Genomic DNA, 18,002 nt, shown 5'->3' with positions numbered 1-18,002 from the left:
AGCCCTCAAAGCCATTTCAGAGCTTCTTCTCCCCCCAGGGCCTGGGCATCTGGGCTCAGGGAGACGGTGAGTTGATGTCCCAGAGGATGTTGATGTCCCGTGTCCTGTTTTAACGGCCCCTACATTAGCTCACAGTGAAGGATGCCCTTTTCAGGTTTGCTTCTCAGGACGTGGATGCTGTTGGCAGTGGTTGATTTCGGGTGCCTCTGAGTGGAGTTTGTAGGGCGTGGGTCTGGGTAGCAATGAGTGTGATGACGAGTGCCTCCAGGCAGATGGTGTAGATACAAGTGGGTATCAGTCAGGTCGCGTGAGCTCTGGATGGAACAGGCATGATCAAGCGCGGATGGAATCAGTTACAAAGGTGTGGAGATCGGTGACAGCAACTGGGTGTCAGGGTGTCAATGGATGAAATAATAAGAGCTAAGACTTTATAGCATTTATTCTGTACCTGTCTCTGTTCTAAGTGTTTTACACAAATTTACTCACCTACTTTCCACAACAACCCCGTAAAAGGTATAACATTAGTCTCCCTGGTTTTTAAGGGGAGGAAATGAAGGCACAGAGAGGTCAAGGAGCCACCCAAGATCATCCAGCTAGTAAACGGCAGGGCTGGGGCTTGAACTTGGGCTGTCTGGCTCCAGAGTCCATGCTCTTGGTCCTTCTGCTCTACACTAGGGATACGGTGGAGCAGTGGAGGTGTGAGTGGGTGGCCGCAGGGGCACTCTGGATTGTGGCAGGAAGTGGAGGTGATGGACAGGTGGAATGCATGGAGGATGTTGCTGGGGATGGAAGCCTGGACAGGTACAGGAGGGTGGTCCCATGTGGACTGACTGAGGGTTGTGCTGGGCAAGTGCTTCTCAAACTTCAGCAGGGCATCAGAATCACCTGGAGCGCTTGTTCAAGCCTAGATGGTTTCTGATTCAGGACGCTCATGTGGGGCTTTAGAATTGCTTGTCTAAGCAACAAGATGGGGCTTCTGCTGTAGGCAAGTGTCACTGCTAAGAGCCTAAGCAGGAGGGGACAGCTTTGGGAGGTGAAGGAGGTGACTTCAGGAGAGGGCAGTTCGGTCTGAAGCCCAGCGGATGGTGCTCCGGTGGCCCGTGAGCAATCCCGATTTCTCAGGATGGAGAGCTGAGTCTCTCTGAGACTCTGGAGGTGGCGCCTGGTGTGGGAGAGGCAAGAGGGAACCTTCTCTCTGGAGGTGGCACCGCAGTCAGGGTGCCCTTCTCGCCGCCCTGGGCCTCCTAGAGAAAGCTGGCAACTTGCACAACAAGCTCCCCCAGTCTGCAGGGGCTTAAAGTCTCCTTTCTCAGGGATATGGAGCAGGGAGGGCCAACAGGTACATCACTTTGGCTACAAGAACCCCAAGTTCAGGGGAGCCAGGCCCGAATCTCCACCGAGCACCAAATGACTGCCAAACCCTTTTCTTAATCAATAGTAGTTTATTGTCAGTTATAAATATTTTTCCACGTGTCCCCTATTTACAGTTGCAAAATAGTTTTTGATATGACACCCTCACCCACCATTCAGCATCTTTCTATAAACTCCATGAAAATTGAATAGGAAATAAAGAGCTCTTTGGGGGGCCCACTAACTTGGTTCCCCAGACTCCAAACAACCCCACATGGACAGCAGGCAATGTTGCAGCAGGTGCTACACAGTAGCAAAGGGCAGGGGGGCAGGGGTGGGGGCCGCTCCCAGCAGGGTCAGGATGCCAGGCTCCTCAGGACGTTGGTGATGCTCCAGTGCTGGCCGGAGCACCTCTGCAGCACCAGCTGGAAGCCGAACTCCGAGTCGCTGTCCTCCTGCAGCTCTAGACAGCGCTTGGACTTGCGGTTCTGGATGGGGCCTCCCTAGGAGCCGGGGTGGAGAGTGGGGTCAGAGGGCGTCGGGGATCCTCAGGCCTAGTGGCTGGTGGGGACTGTTTGTGTGTGCAGCTGCCTGGGAGCTCTGGGGTCAGCATTCCCACGAAGCCTGAGGCTCCCCGTTCTCAAGGTGCTGCTCTCCTCCCTAAGACTGAACTTGTGCCTCAGTTTTCTTCATAGAGTCTGAGTTCTCTGCTGGGACAGACACCCCACCCAACCCCAGCTTCCGTCTCCCTGACTGGTTTGCTCCTACAGCACCTGCCCTGCTGGCTGGGCCCTGCTCCCCATAACCGTGGGGCCTGTCCCCCAAATCCTAGTTCCCTAGGACCATCCCATGATTGGCCTGAATTTGAGCATCACGAGAGGCCCAGGACCTCCTGCTTTGAGCGTCCCCATACTGGACCTCTTGAGTCATCAGTGCTGGCCTCCACCAAACCCAGGCTCCTAGATACCGTCTTAAGGCACTGGGCTCCCTTGGCCCTGGATATGCATGGTTTCCCTCCGTGCTACTGATGTCCCAGAATGTTCTGCAGCCATAGATACTCGGTTCATGCCCAAAGCCCCTTGAAAGAAGGGGTGTTCTGCTTCCCAATGCAGCCCTACAGCAGCAAAGATAAACCCCCCAATTTTGTTTTTAGTGAGATCCTTGCAGGCCTTAGACACTCTAGGGCTGCTGGTTGGCACCTGGGCATCAGCCTGGACTGCTTGAGCGTCTCTGAGTTACACCAAAGACGTGTTCAACTGGGCTTTGGCTTCCCACGCAGGCAGGTTCTTGTAAGTGGGGCCCCTGTAGCTTAATGGTACTTGAGTATATGGTGAAAGTCACCTTTCCCCAGAATACTCTCCTCTGGTGTTTCCCATCTCAGCAATAACCAGGCATCTCTACTGACACCTCTGCTTTCTCCCCAGCATCTGATCAGGTACCGACTCCTGCCAATCCCACCTCCCTCCTGCCTTATGATTGTCTTCTTATCCTGATCCCATCACACCTGCCCTGATTCGGGTCACTGTCCTCTGTCACCTGGACAATGGCATCAGCCTCCTAACTGTCCCCCCTTCCCCCTCCAGAAGCAGGACGCTGCAGTCCACGCACAGCTGTGCCTGTGCCCGTCCCAGTGAACCGCACACTGAGACAGGGGGATGCACACCTCTTCTGTAAGGAAGTCATCCCCTGTCTGCCACTACCATCCCTGTGACGACCACTGAGACTCAGTTCTCATATCTGCCAAAGACACTGACAGTATCTACCACATGCCTGCCACCCACCGATCCCGTGCCCAGGTGGGTATCTGGCAGAACTGTGTGCACCAATCCTGAAACACAATTGTAAAAGCTTCAACCTGGAAACAATGCAGACGTCCAGCCATAGTAGAATGGATAAATAATGTGGTTATTCACAGAACAGGATGCTACTCAGCATTAAAAATGAGCAAACCAGAGCTCCACTCAATAAGGATAAATCTCACAAATACCATGCTGGCAAAAGAAGCCAGACAAAGAATCCATACGCAATTCTACTTAAATATTTCCAAACAGGCAGAATAAGACCACAGTATGAGAGTCAGGAGAGGGGTTACCTTGGGGAAGAGGGAGTGGGAAAATGATGGACAGGAGGCAAAGGGGGGCTTCTTGGGGGGTTGGGATTGTGCTATTTCCTGGCCTGGATGGTAGTTACATAGATACTGGCTTTGTTTGAAATTACTGAGTTGAACATTTATTTTTGTATGTATCTTTGCATGTTCCTTTATGCATATGTGTTATTCTTCAACTAAAAAAATTTAAAACAAAAATCCAGCTCCTTGAGAAAGGGTTTTGAGTGTGGCTGAAGGAGGCAGGGAGTGAGGAGCTGGGTGGCAGAGTGGGGATCAGGAGTCTATTTATGTGTGTGGGGGGGCTGGGGAGGTGTGGGATGCCCAATTTCCCATGTGTGGGAGACGTCCTGGGGGCCACAGACCTCCTCAGAAGCACCCGAGTGAGTATAGCAGCCCCTCCCCCAACACCCCAACCCAGCATCTCCCCTGAGCAGAGCAGGGACTCGCGGCTCCCAAGAGCAGAGACAGCAGAACAAAGGAGGACAGAGATGGCTGCTCCTCTGGGGCCCACAGATGCAGCCTGAGAGAAGCCTGCAGGCTCAGGCCCTGAGGGGACAGAGGAAAGGCTGGCCCCCAGTCGAGGGCTCAGAAAGGACCCGGGCGTCCCCACGCTGGGGGAGACTTGGAAGGCCGACCTTCTCGTCCTCACCTGTAAATAGACCGGCCTCGATGCTTCAGCTCAGCAGGGGCCCCAGGCCCAGGCACCAGCCCTCCGGGCTGAGCACTCTTCCCTGGGCCGCACTGTCTCCGGAGCATTCTCCTCCACTGACTCAAATCCTTGTCTTGGGGGCACCCAGCCAGGCGCCCCAGGCCATGCCCTCTGGTTTCCACACCGGGGGCGGCTCCTGTTTCTCCACCTCCTCCCTTCCCACAGGGACAGCTGAGGCCCGGGTCCCCCAGTTCTGCGCTTTACCGGGGGAAACATTCACAGTTCCTTGTGGGACACTTTGGTAGAATTTTTCCATCCTGGTTGCCCTCCTTTGGACAAACGCCACTTGTTCTGTGTCCCTCAGAACTGACCACGGAGCAGAGGGCCACTACCTCATTTCCCCTGGATGAGAGGCTCCTTCAACATTGCCCAGGATTCTGCACTTTTGCTGGCCATACCACGCTCCTGAACCCCAATGGGATGACTGCAGAGTCCATCCCCAGAAGCTGTGGTCCACCTTGGGTCCCCACCTGTCCCTCAAAGGCTGGACTTGTAAACCGAGAGGCATCACTTGTGACTCTTGCTCTAAGCAAGGCCACCACGTCACTCCACCAGGCCCAGGTTCCTACGGCTTCTGTCTCTATGGTCTGGGCACTTGGCCACTCACACCCAGGATGGGCTGTGTCACTGGTGCTTCTTTAGTGGGCCCGGGGCCAGCCTCCCCTGACCCTCCAACATCCCTGGCAACTCAGTGGTGTGTCCTACCTGTTTTGCTGGAGTAGAGCTCAGGCAGCGTGGGAATGAACCAGCCCAGCTCTCTAACCACCAAAGTCTGCTGGCAATTTGGATGGTGAGACGGAAAGGGGAGAGGGCTGAATTAAGATCCTTTTCTGGTTGCTTTTCTGGCTGTGTGGCCTGGGGCAAGATGCCCTGGCCTTCTGGTTGCATTGTCTCTAGGGCCAGATAATAATTTCTGTCCTGATTACTGGAGGATAAGCTGCAGGACTGATGGGCAACCCCTTTATCAGCTATAAAATAACAAACGGATGTCAGGCTATTACAGTATCAGGAGGAGAGCTCTAGAAAAAGTGCACAGCAGGCAGAAAGAGGGGCCAGGCCGAGTGCCCCGTCCACTCCGCTGAAGATGCTGACTGCTCAGATATCCTCAAGGCCGGCCAGCTCGGGCCAGGCCTTGCCAACAGCGAAGCTGCTTCACTGACCCCAGACTGCTGAAGCTGGGAGAAATCTGTCCAGAACAGAAGTTGCCACAGCCCCCTCCTTTCCCACCAGCCTCTCAGGCACATCGTAAGCCTTCCATGGGGGCACTGTGCCAAGGCCGAGAGAGGGAGAGGGCAGAGGTCTCGGAGAAGTGAAGTGTCCCTTCAGAGACTCGCGTACAACATTTCCCAGGCCCTGCCCTGGCCCAGCCGTGCCCTCGGCTCCCTAGAGACAGGAAGTGCGGCCACCCCGCGGCAGACACAGCCTGTGTGGCCTCCGGGAAAGATGTGGAAGAAATGGAGTGAGGCTGAGAGCACGGCTGTGGAGGAGACAACCTCAGTGAGAGTGCCTGGGCCTGTGGTGAGGGTGGAGTATGAGGCCGGGGAGCTCCCTCCCTGGACTCTCTGAGAGGAGAGTCTTCTAGAAGAGAGTGGTAGGGCCGCCTTGGAGGCCTCACTGAGCCGAGCCTTGGTATATGTCTTGAGACGTATCTGGGGTATGGAGAGGGGGCCAGCCCACCCTTTGGTGCTAGAGCCACACTGGCCATGGCCAGTCTCCCTCCCATCCTCCTCCTGGGATCTCAGCCTCAGTCACTGAACAAACTCTGGGCTCTCACCCTCTCTCTGGGCAAATTCCATTCCCGAGGTTGCCAAGGAGGCTTCCTTTCCCCGACTTCCTTCACCAGTCCCTCCCTGGTGAGCTCCGCACTCCTGGGTTACTGTCTGTACCTCTGCCTGCAGGCTCTGCACCGGAGATCAAAGTATTTAAGGCTTATCTACCACGTCCCCAGCACTGTGTCAGGTGCTTCACACACTCGGTCTCACAGATTCCTCACTGAGGGGTGCAGATAATAATTATCCCCATTTTGTAGACTTGGAGGCTGAGGCTCGGAGAGGTGGGGTCGCACAGTCAGTCAGTGGGAGAACTAGGCTGGGAGTCCAGGAGTCTGTCCCCTTCACTGTTCCTCCCTAGGATGAGCAGCCAGGCCCTCCCTACTGTTTATCCATCCCCATGCCGGTCTCAAGGGAGTGGACTTGCCGGAGAGCTGCTGGTGCCCTACTGCCTAGGCTGGGGGAAGGTCATCTGGACGAGCCTCAGGGGCTCTGGGGAGCCAGTTGGGTCCAGTTCTTTTGTGTGCTCTCTGCAGACATGATTCATCCATCTATCCATCCATCCAGTATATAATGAGTGCCTGCCACGAGCCAGGAACGGTTCCCGGCCTCCGAGCTACATCAGTGACTAAATAGGAGAAGATCTTCGTTTTTGTGTCTTCTAGGAAGGGGAGCAGACAGTAAATTCTACAGTGTTAGAAGGGGCTTGGGCTGGGCACAAAAGTGTAGAGCAGTGCTGCGGACTGACTGTGTCCCCTTCAAATTCACGTATCAAAGCCCTGATCCCCAGTGTGATGGGAGGTGGGGCCTTTGGGAGGTAGTTAGTCATGAGGGTGGAGCCCTCGTGGTGGGATTAGTGCCCTTAGCAGAAGACACACAGGAGGGTTGATCTCTTTCTCTGTCATGTGAGGACACAGTGAGAAGGTGGCCGTATGAAAACCAGGAGGAGGGCTCTCACCAGACACCAGGTCTGTGGGCACCTTGATCTTGTACTTCCCAGCCTTTGGAACAACTAAATGCTTGTTGTTCAAGCTTCCCTGTCTCTGGTCTTGTTACAGCAGCCTGGATGGACTCGGACAAGCAGGGTGCGAGGGTTTGGGAGCGGTGGTGAGCAGGAGACAGATGATCCTCAATGAGGAGGTGAGAGCCGGGCAAAGATGTGAGGGAGGAGAGGAGGAGCCCAGGGTGTACCTGGGGGGGTCGGGGTAGGAGATGGGGCCCAAGAGGGGAGGGAGGGGCAGGCTGTGTGAACGGACTTAGGCTGTTCATCTGGTGCCAGGACCAACCACTACAGGGTCTGACTGACATGCGCACTGGGTCCCTGGCTGCTGTGTGATGCAGAAGAGTGTGGGAGGAAGGAAGGAAGCAAGGACACCTGTTAGCAGGGTCTTGTCCTCACACATCTCTGGGCTGGATGCAGAGCCCCAGACCAGCCCCGCCCTCAGTGGAGGGCGCAGTTGCTTGGTTTACCAGTCCAGTCATCTAAATTACTCGTGTAATACAACTACAGGATCTGGAAACACACAATACTTTTAATTAAAGAATTTAAATAAGGGCAATTAAACCTGGCAGGAGAGATGCCACAGCACACAGAGAGCTTAATTGGAACGGAAACCAAGTTAAGTATGGAAGCAGGGTTAAAAAAAAAGAAAGCTGAATGTATAGAGTTAAGAAGGCTAATAATAATTCCTAGAGCTGGGTTCCCAGCCCGCAGCCTAGCTCCGTCTCCTTCTGAGCCTCTCTGGAGTGGAGACTAGAAAGGGCATCAGAGGCAGGATGAGAAGAAGCAAGGAACTCTGCCCCCAGCCTTGCCTCTGGCTCTCCCTGGCCGTGACCCTGGCAAGTGGCTAAGCCACCCTGGGCTTCAGTCTTCTTGTTTGCAAAAGGCACTGGAGCATTGTGAGGCACTCAGACGTGGAGCACTGACCCTGTGCATGGCGGGGCACGTGGAGTTGTGGTCCGTGAGCCCCTTGGGCTGAGGCATCGAGGCGCTGACCCCAGATTGCACAGACATGCACCTCCCCTCCACCTGTGTCCCCAGGTGTGTCTGTGGCAGGTAGAGGTGGGACAGTGAGCACTGGACTGACCTGCCCAGTTCCTCTTGGGGATGTGAGCGGGGTAAATGGATTCAACAGTCCCTGGAGGGCTTGTTAGACCCTAGATCACTGAATCTGCCTTTTTAAGTTCCCGAATGTCACAGCTGCTGGTGGTGCTGGTCCCGGGACCACACTCAAGCAAACCGTTATCCTCTCTCGGGAAAGGCTGGGGCCCGGCTTGCCACTTGCACTCACCACCCTGAGGTGGAGCATCCGGAGCTGCTGGGCTGAGCTCAGGCTGGTCTCACGTTTGCACTCAAGGTGTTTTCGAGGAGGTTGGGTGCAGATTGAATCCTGTATTCCAAAAACTGCTTATTTCTGCTTCCTGTTCTAATTAATTTTCTGTGGGCAAGTGGCCCAGTGGGTCTTTGACTTTAAGCACAGTGGGCTCGGGAGCTTCCAGGTTATGCAGTTAGTGATTAGTAATCAAATAGTACAAAGCACGGGCGGGATGTTAGTATTCGTTAAAGAAACCCTGAGATTGAGTCTTTTTTGTAGAGTACAGTGGTCTTTCTGTATAATGAATATTCAACACTTGGTTTATTCAAAAAGTGCTTTGGTGTTTGTCCTTCTTAGAGGAGACTCACCTGGGCCTGAGTGAGAGTCCGCCTGGGATTTGCTGTGAGGTCTGTTGGACTGAAAATGGGCTAACGGCAATGTCAAGGGCAAAAGGAAAGGTGAAGGGGGTTATGGAGACAGCAGGACTGCTGGAGGGAGTCTGCGGAGGAAGCAGCCAGTGCACAGACACCTACAACCGGCTTGGCAGGGAGACGCCTGCCCCAAACTCCCACTGCAGCCAGGCCCTGGTTTTCTAGAGGCAAGACAAAAGCTCCATGGCGTGATGGTTTAAAGCATGGGCCTGAGAGGCACAATTCCCAGCTTTGACCTTGGACAAATGACTTAATCTCTCTGGGCCTCAGTTTCCTCATCTGTAGAATGAGGATGATAAAGCACCTGTCAGCAATGTCATGAGGGATAAATATTATTTAGACAGCAGTTACAGTAGTACCTGGCATGTGGTTAGCCTCATATAAATGTTTGAGAAATAAAATTTAAAATCTCACCCAGGTCTGAGTAGTGAGGCCCTGAGCCATCACACCTGGTCCTGACTCCTGCTGTCTGTGGGCTGAGCAGGGGAAGAGGGACATGCTGACTGCCATGAACTGAAAATAACTAAGAAAGCATTCAGGGCCTAAACAAAGCCTTGTCAGTCCCTCAAAACTGGACAGTTCCACACTTGCCCCTCCTATGACGTGAAAATGAAAAGCTGCTTTATTACAGAGCCATAATGAAACGCCCGATTATAGTCTTTTCTTCTCAGTACAAAAGGTTGGACTTCCTGACAGTGCCTGGGGATGGGAGCGGGAGAAAGTCAAGGCCTCCTCCTCCTTGCAAGCTGGGAAATTCTTTGGCAGAATCAGTGGTGCTCCCTGGGAAATGGACTCTGCAAGTAAGTTCTTTCTTGAGTGGGTTATTCATCTTGCATCAAATTATCAAATTGGACCACATGGATCAGAGCCAGTGGTCCCTGGATGGGCAGGCTCGGCTCTGCACTCAGCCCTCTTCCAGGCAGTCTCCCCAGGCCCTCGAAAATCTCTTCTCTCCTGACCTGAATGGTCCTCTCTCCTGTTATCCTCGATGTCCCCCATTTGGAAGTGCATGAGCTCTGTGCATGGGGCAGGGGTGGGAGGACTGCCCACGGGTGGGAACGCTGCCCTATGTGCCCTCGGACTTCTGGATGGACCTTTCCACCAAAGAACCCAACGGCCAATGGGAGTGATGGTCCACTCCAGAGTCTGCGGCAGCATGAAATATGGTCTCAACACCCTGACATTTCATCAAAGCCTCCTTTTTAAAATCAATATTCACACAAATTGCTACTCCCCTTCATGTAGCCTGCATACTTGCTTTAGTAAAAACCATTTCCACCCCCTCTCCCCCAAATCTGAAGTTACAGGAAGAGTAACTTGGAGAAGCCAGGGGCTTCATGCATGTCTGTGTATTGCGGCTGGGATGCGATACCACCTAAATGTTTTCCTGTAGGGATTTTCCGACTAAGCAGGGCCCTTTGAATGTTACGTTCAAATGTCCTTGAAATAGTCTAGTTCAATTAGGTTTTTTTGACATGCATGCACGTGCCAAGGACAGTCATTGAGGGTACGGTTTCTTCATCTTTGGGTCTCCTACAAACCTAGCTCGAGACCTGGTATGCAGGATATTGGTGTTAATTGGGAATTTTTAAAAGGACTCCTTCATTTGATCGGCAGCACCCTGGGTGTCTTCTGTTGTAGGCTTTCTGATAGGTCCCGGAGACGCTAGAAGGGTAAGATACAACCCTGCCCTCCAGTCTGTTGGCTGATGGGAGAGAGAATCACAGATGAGCAACTCCGTGGAGTGGGGCAAGGAAGCCCCTCATACCAGGAGTCCAGCTTATCTTCAAGTTCACGGTGCTTTCTAGAAAGGCTTCCAGGTGGAAAAAGCCCTTCTCAGGGCATGCTAACTTCAGGAGCTTCAGATGACAGGATTTAGGGGTTGGCAAGCCCTTAAAACCATCCAGTCCGACTCCACTTAGAGCTGAAGCACCTTTGATGGCCGGTGCAGTGGTCCTCTGAGCCTGCCCCTTCCTTGACTGGCCAACCTCATGGCCAGACATCTCTGACCAGGAGAAAACTGCTCTGTGAGTTGTCCTTGAATCTCTCCCCAGCTGGTCCTCCCTCAGCCACATAGGACAAGCCTGCTTTCTTTTGCCTAGAGAACCCCTTCAGATATTTGAAGGCAGAGATCAGGTACTCCTGAGGTCTTTCTGGGCAAACAGTCTCCGTTCCTTCAACTACGCACTCAAATAGATGGCCTTTAAGGAAGTTAGACTTTAGAAGACATCATAATAGCCCTCCTCGGGCACGAATCTCTTCAATAGTATCTTGGAGAGAAGATTCCGGTATTTGCATAACCATTCAAAGTAAGGGGGACGAGGGGATGGTGAGGTGGGTGGGCGTTTCTTCACCACTGAGAGGCAGTCCATTGCTTTGCTTGACAGGTGTCCTGCCCCAAAGTTCTCCTCTGCACTGACCTGACAGCTGCTTCCTCCCTCTCCTCCCATTGGTCCGGGGGTCATTGACTAATTGCCTCTTTCACTAACACAAATCCCAGAATCCCCACCCCCACCCCTCTCAGTATGCATGGTACTTGGGGAAGATTAAAGTTTTATACTTAATGCATATGAATTTATAATCCCAGTACATAGTTTAGGAAACTCTTTAATCCTGGAGGGGTCACAAATCAGAAGAATCATGAAGGAACAACTACCACTTGTAACATTAATGAAGTCCCATCATGTGTTGACGTGGGAAATGGATGTCCACTGACTTCTTCAAACCCAGAGTCTGGGGTGGTCCTGGCTTCATAATCTCCCCTCACAGCTACCTCCATTTAATCTGTCACTACTTCCAATAGACTGCTGAAATGTCTCTCAAAGTCCTCCCCAACAGCTGCCTGGCCCCACAGACCCAGAGCAACCAAGTTTATCCCTTTTCTCACAGGGAATGATGGGACAGGCCTCTACTTTCTCCCCTGTCTTCAATCCACCTTGTAGTCTGCTGCTGGAAGGATTCAGACCCCACCATAGTAATCCACTGCTTGAGAACCATATATATATGGATATATATGCTTTTTCATTATAGGTTAGTACAAGCTGTTGAATATGCTGTACACCAGAAACTAACACAATGCTGTAAATCAACTGTACTTCAATTAAAAAATAAAACAATTAAAAAATAAAAATTCTACACCTTAAAAAAAAAAAAAAAAAGAACCTCCCTCAGTTCCTCCCTTTGCTTTTAAGTTGAAGTCCAGACTCCTTGGTACAACTTTCAACAATCATTATCTGCCCTAAACTGACTCATGTCTGATCTCTCTCATGTCCTGTTCAACATTCTAAATTCCACCCATATCGACACTGAATTTCTATTCCTTGTACGTGCTCTGCTTTTTCTTGCCTTTGCCCGTGAGGAACCTCTACATGGGATGTTCTCCCTTTCTACGCCTGGGGACTACCCTACAACTTTCAAGATCCAGATCAAACAGGCCTTGAATGTGAAGCTATCCCTGAGTTGTGTAGACAGAGCCCATCACCCTGGGCTCCTGGAATATGATACCCCCTCCCCTCATGTCTGCTGTCATCCTTCAGTTTTGTTATGTGTTTACATTCCCATGAGCTCCTCCAGGGCAGAGGCCCTGTCTGATTCATATCTGCAGCCCTCCTGCCCAACCCCTGTGCTCAATAAATGTTTGATGAATGACTGAAGGAAAGAATGTTCATCATTGGAAAATTGCTCATCAGAGCCCTGTACATCAGTGTTGCCAAGAGATGTTTTCATCAAATGTGGTTTCTCAGTGTCAGTATCGGATGCTGTTCTGGTTCATCCCATAAAGCACTGGAAATTCAGAAGAGCTTGCAGGGGTGAGAGGAAAGGCATTTTATTTGTTAAACAGAAAATCAGGCTAGGAGATGGAACACTGAGATATGCAAATGCCTATGTTCTTTGTAGGAGAATCTGAGAGAATCGTACTAGATTATTTTGAAATTAATTCAGCCTGAGTGTCTGTGGAGTTTAAATGCAGCCCTCAGGAGAGTAAATAATGCAGACTGTGAAACTGAAAAGGAGATTTGAAACGCACCAGTAAAATCTTTCAGCCCAACTTCTGCACCAGCACATTTTAGTTAGTAGGAGCCCCATGTAATTTGCAATGATTAAAACCTGTTGCAAGAAAATTAGCCCAAGCAATGACTTTAAATCACTTAAGAGGCTCCCAGCTCTCTGGCCTCATCAACAGTAGCTCCTAACCAGTGAGGGCTTGGGGACAGATTCCAGGTCGCTTGATAAATACTGATCATTTTGCATTCAATTTCAAAAATGTCACCTACATTAATTTTTAAATACCAAGCAAGAGTGGCTGCTCTGGGTTTGCAAATTAGGAATTTAAAAATATTACCTCCAAACAGTTCCCCTTGGTGGAAGGATCAAAGAGGCCACTGTCAAAGCAATCTGGGAGTTTTAATTCAATATACATGTAAGGAACTGGAAACTGCCCAGTCCCCAGGGCTCTCCATGCCCACGTGGCCTGCTTTGTTTTTGTCCCTTCAAGCAGGGATTGTGCAGGCTGCTTGTTTAAAGCCATATGCTGAGATAAATGAATGAAGCAGCTGGATTTAGGAGGAATGTTCCTTGACCTGCCCTGGTCAGGGATGGGCAGATGACGTGAGGACCAGCCAGGGGCACCCAGGCACCTGGATCCGGGCATGTGTGGGAAGGCTGTCTGTCTGCGAGGGCTGGAAAGGAGTCAGGTGTACCCATGTGTGGGGCTAGGAAGGCAGAGCAGCCTGGGTTTGAATTTAGCCAGCCTGTTTGAACTCTAGCTCCATGGCTCCCCCACCATGTGATCTTGGCCAGATGACCTAATCTCATTTTTTCATCTTTGAAATGGAGCTGCTACGCTTATTAACATCAAACTGCAGGAGGCTGGACACAGGGGCCAAAGCCCCACAGACAGACGGAGCTCTGTTCCCCTGGTGATTTTGAAGCTCCTGGGAGGAACGAGACCTCTGAAGGGACCAGGGAGTCTATTTTAGTTCAGGATCACTCATATCTGGTGACACAAAGTCCTCAGAGTGGCAGGTTCTTGGTTGGGCTGTGATCTCCGGGGGCTATTCCAGGACAGCCCGGGTCCTCTCCCCCTCCCTCTTCCAGTGTGCTCGTCCATTACAGGACTCCCAGCCACACCTGTCCACCTGTCTGGTGCACCCCACCAAACACTGGGCTCCTTGGGGCAGCCCCTGACCCTGCCTTGAGAGGAGATTCTGGTGGCCAGGCCAGGAAAGGTCATGGAGACCCCAGGGTCACAGAGAAGAAGGAAGAAACGGCTAAACTTTCAAACTGCATTTCAGCCTCCTGGTATCTCTTCTTCTTGCCTCTCTCCCTCTTCTAGAATCTCTCCTTCCCACTCAGCCCCAAGATCCCGGCCACTAGGGGCTTTCCAAATCCCAGACCTAAACGCATCAGTCCCGTTGCGCAGCTTCACCTCCCACAGGCCCAGTTGCCCTCCAGGCTCATCTCCTGCTATGCCCCACCATGCCCTCATCCAGCCACACCCGACTGTCCGCAGCTTCCCGCACGTGAACTGGGTGTGACGCCCCACAGCCTGCACACGTGCTGCTGTTCCTGCCCCCTGGAATGCCCTTCACTACTTCTATCTGGAGCAGACTCCTACGCCTACCTCAAGGGCCACATTACGTACCATCTCCTCTGAAGAGCCACCAGCCCTGCCCCAACCCGCTGGCACCACCTTCCTACATGGTGTCACTCAGCCCCTAGGAGCAAGCCGAACTCAGGGGCACAACAGGCCTGGCTGAAGGCAGCAGAGAGTGGCCTGATGTAAGCCCTGCACAGGCCCTCTAGAAGGTCCCCGTCTCACCAGCCACGTCAGCCCCACTCCCCATGGCCACAGGCTGCTGCCCTCCCGGGCCCCGGCCCTCTCCCCGACGCCCCGTCCCCTGTGCCGCTGCTGCTCTGGGGCCGGGTGCTTACCTGAGAGAACTGCCAGTGCAGCTTCATCCTCTTGGCTTTGGCGTAGCTGCACTCGATAAGCCGTGGCCGGCTGTTGACGTCCACCAGACACCGGTTGTCGTCGTCATCGACCGTGGGGCTCAGGATGCCCACGTGGATCTGCTGACTGCTCGTGTAGTACACATTCTGGGGGTGGAGGGAGAATGAGGTCAAATGCTAAGGACTAGCGAGGTGGGGAGGGTCCGAGGGGCTTCCCCCCGGGCACCTGGCAAAGACACCACAAGCCAGAGGCCTGCAAATGATTTTCCACTGCAACAGACGCTAGAGACCCTTTTACATTATGATTCAGTACAGCATCTGGTCCACACGTACAACTGAAACAAAATGTTCAGGAAAGCAAACTTAGCATTCCAATACGCAATGCACTGAATTTTCTATTTTATTCTTTCTTTGAAAAACATTGGTCATAACCTTTTAAATAGATTTCACCATCCACAGTTTAAAAAACACTGCTTGAATCCATTATTTGCAGGCTTGCTGACTTCTTTCCTCCATAAATATTCTGTGCAAGATATCATGCTTGGCTGGTAGCTAAAGAGCAGAAGACCCAGGCCACGCCTTAGGGAGCGCAGAGTCTTAGAGACGGGAGATGTGTTACAGGTAATTTCCATCCCTGTGAAGGCTGTGTAGAGCAGGAGTTGGCAACTTTTTCTTAAAGGGCCAGATGGCAAATATCTGGGGCTTTGCAGTGTGTTGTGAGGTCCCCAAGTCCACCCCCGGGTTCGAGGATGGGCTAGGACTCACGAGACTCAGCCAATAGTTGCACTCACAGCTATGGTATATCACAGAGAAAGATTACAAATCAAATCAGCAAAGGGAAAAGGCACGTGAGGCAAAGTCTGGAGGAAACCAGGCGCCAGCTTCCAAGGGTCCTCTCCCACCAGACACAGAGAACACACAGGCTTCCCCAGGATGGAGCTGAGATGACGCTTGTGAATTGTTACCTACCAGGGAAGCTCTTAGAGACTCAGCACCCAGTCTTTTTATTGGGTGCTGGTCATGTAATGGGCCTCTGGCTGGTACATACCCAGATCCCAGACTTCTAGGAGGAAAGCTGGTGTACAGCATAAACCATATTATTTGTATAATCAGTTTGGTCACAGTGAGCCTATCTTACCCTCTGTAGGAATGGTGGGAACCTTCTTGAAATCCAGGTTCCCAGATGCTAGTCAAGGGCTGACCTTGTAAGCAGGTCTTTCAAAGGAGAGCAATCAGGCTGCTGTTCTTTTGGTTTTGTTTTGTTTTTTTTTTTTTGCACAGAGGGTCAGTCTGAAAACTCAACTCTGTGGTTGTAGTGCAAATGCACAGACAATACAAAAATGAATGACTATGTCCCATTAACACTTTATTTACAAAGATCGGGGCTGGTTCTGGTCTAGAGGAAAAACCATAGGACCCTTGGACTTCAGAGTTTTCAGTTACTTCCCCCAGCTTCAAACAGTGGTTCCCAACAAGGGCTCTGAGTGGCCAGTCACAGGGTCTGTGAGCTCTTGTCCTCTGTTACCAAAGAAATTAACACCCCCACCTATGATTTGGTCGTAGGGGCAAATCAAGATTTCTCTGCTTTAGGTTAGAACTCAGGGCAGGTCTTGTTGTCTTGATCTATTCAAAACCTCTCACTGGTAAGTATTTTTGATTAATTCCAAATGGTAAAAGGAAGTACTTCTTGGCTTTTGTAAAAGAGGATGGTTGACAAGGACTTTTAAAACATGGGTGCAGGGCATAAAAGGGACTGTGTAGTGAGAAAGGCAGTGCAGGGGAGGACAGTAAATAAGGGTGGTCCTTTGGGGGCACATGCTCTCTGACCCTCAGAAGTCCAGGGAAGGGTCAGAGAGGCAGGCACCCTTTGGACATAAGAAGAACTCCAGGCCAGGGTATTGGTCAAGGGAGAGGAATCCAGAGAGGATGTAATAAAGGCAGGATAATGGTGTGGGTATGGGGTAAGGGAGCCACAGGGATAGTATAGTTCCCTGGGATAGTAGCATGGAGCTGCTACCACCACTGGGCCCAAAGAGATGAGGAGAGAGCAGGTACCAGAACCTGTAAGAGCAAAGTTATGTAGAGAGTGTTGACTTGCGAACAGCTTCAGGGACGGAGAGGGTTGGGGGTGGTGGTGAGAGGTGGTTAATAAATGTCCCGGCATCACCCTCCCTTCACTCCATTCTTCTGCTGGGTCAGCCCACTGGAGGAACCCAGCTAGAAGCCAGAGAACATGGGAGCCCATGGAAACATTCCATAAAGTCAGCCTCACAGGGTAGAAGGAAAAGGATGGAGAGTGGATCTCGAGAGGCAAATGGAAGACTCATTACAGCTGGGATCTGCTCTCCAAGGTAACCTTACAAGCTACCAGGCTTGGTAAATCCATGGAAATGGACAGCAAAACTACTCAGGTGGCTGATTCTTCCCATAAAAGAGGTGAAGGATCATAGTGACCAAAGTTCTGAGCAGAGGCCAAATAAGGAATGCTTGGCTTCAGTGTGGAAATGTGACCAGAACACAGAGGCAAGGGGAGCCTATTCAATACGTAAATTGGGTAAGAACTGGGTGGGCTTTTCATCAGAATCTTAAAACTGTCAAGTGTGTGCCCTGGATTTCCAGTTCTCTACCAAGGAAAGCTGATGACTGCTGTGGATTCCAGTTTAACAGCACTAAAGAAGAATTTGATGGCTGGTATGATTTAGGAAATTAAATAGATGCAGACAGACATCTCATCCATCCATCCATCATCCAAAGACAAGTATTCTCTAAGTTAGGTTCTGAGGATACAGAGATGAGAAAGCCATGGTTCCCTGTCCTGGACGATCCAACAGCCAAATTGGGGAAACTAACATATCAGGAAATATTGGTCTTAGAAACTCACTACCTCCAGAAAGCCTTCCCTGAGCCTCTCTGCAAAGATGCACAGCTGCCAATGTGCCCTTGGGTTAAACGCACCATGCTCTCTCCCCAAGACAGAGTGTAGCTCTCAGGCACCCGGCGTGCCAGGACCTGGATTTCCTGAGGCTCCAGAGTGTGGACTGCCAGACAAGGAGAGCCAGGGAGCCAGTCACTGCTACCCGTTCCTTCATCCCTGTCAGCGGGGCCTGGCTCCCACCACCAGGGTGGGCTCCTCAGACACAAGAGGCTGCCCAGGTGATAGCCGAAATCAGTTTTATCCACTTAGCTGCTCTGAAGTGGTCGGGGGAGATGCTGAGAGACATGTGCACTTACTGGTACGGCTGTCATCAGAGCTGCTGATTGCTCCAAAGTCTGGGAAAACCATAATAAGGACAGACAGTTGTTTGTTATTTAAAAAGCAAACAACAAAGTGCATCTTGGATGGGGTAACCACGAAGCCGGTCAGATTAC

The 18,002-nt window shown here is 51.6% G+C and overlaps 1 protein-coding gene across 1 annotated transcript in view; it reads right to left on the bottom strand.

Moving 5' to 3' along the window:
• Window positions 1-1,422: 1,422 nt before the first annotated feature.
• The window catches only part of GALNT18 (polypeptide N-acetylgalactosaminyltransferase 18), a 313,611-nt gene continuing 297,031 nt past the window's right edge, over window positions 1,423-18,002 (bottom strand). Inside the window, exons 10-11 of the mRNA XM_010964864.3 lie at window positions 14,616-14,780; window positions 1,423-1,853 (exon numbers count right to left, since the gene is read on the bottom strand). Of these exons, the coding sequence (XP_010963166.2) occupies window positions 1,707-1,853; window positions 14,616-14,780 (312 nt within the window). The 3' untranslated portion in view covers window positions 1,423-1,706. The remainder of the gene's footprint in view (window positions 1,854-14,615; window positions 14,781-18,002) is intronic.

The sequence above is a fragment of the Camelus bactrianus genome, chromosome 10, assembly GCF_048773025.1.
Source record: "Camelus bactrianus isolate YW-2024 breed Bactrian camel chromosome 10, ASM4877302v1, whole genome shotgun sequence".
Classification (NCBI taxonomy): domain Eukaryota; kingdom Metazoa; phylum Chordata; class Mammalia; order Artiodactyla; family Camelidae; genus Camelus; species Camelus bactrianus.
The sequence above is the reverse complement of the archived record's forward strand: the minus strand, read 5'-3'. Positions and strand labels throughout refer to the sequence as shown.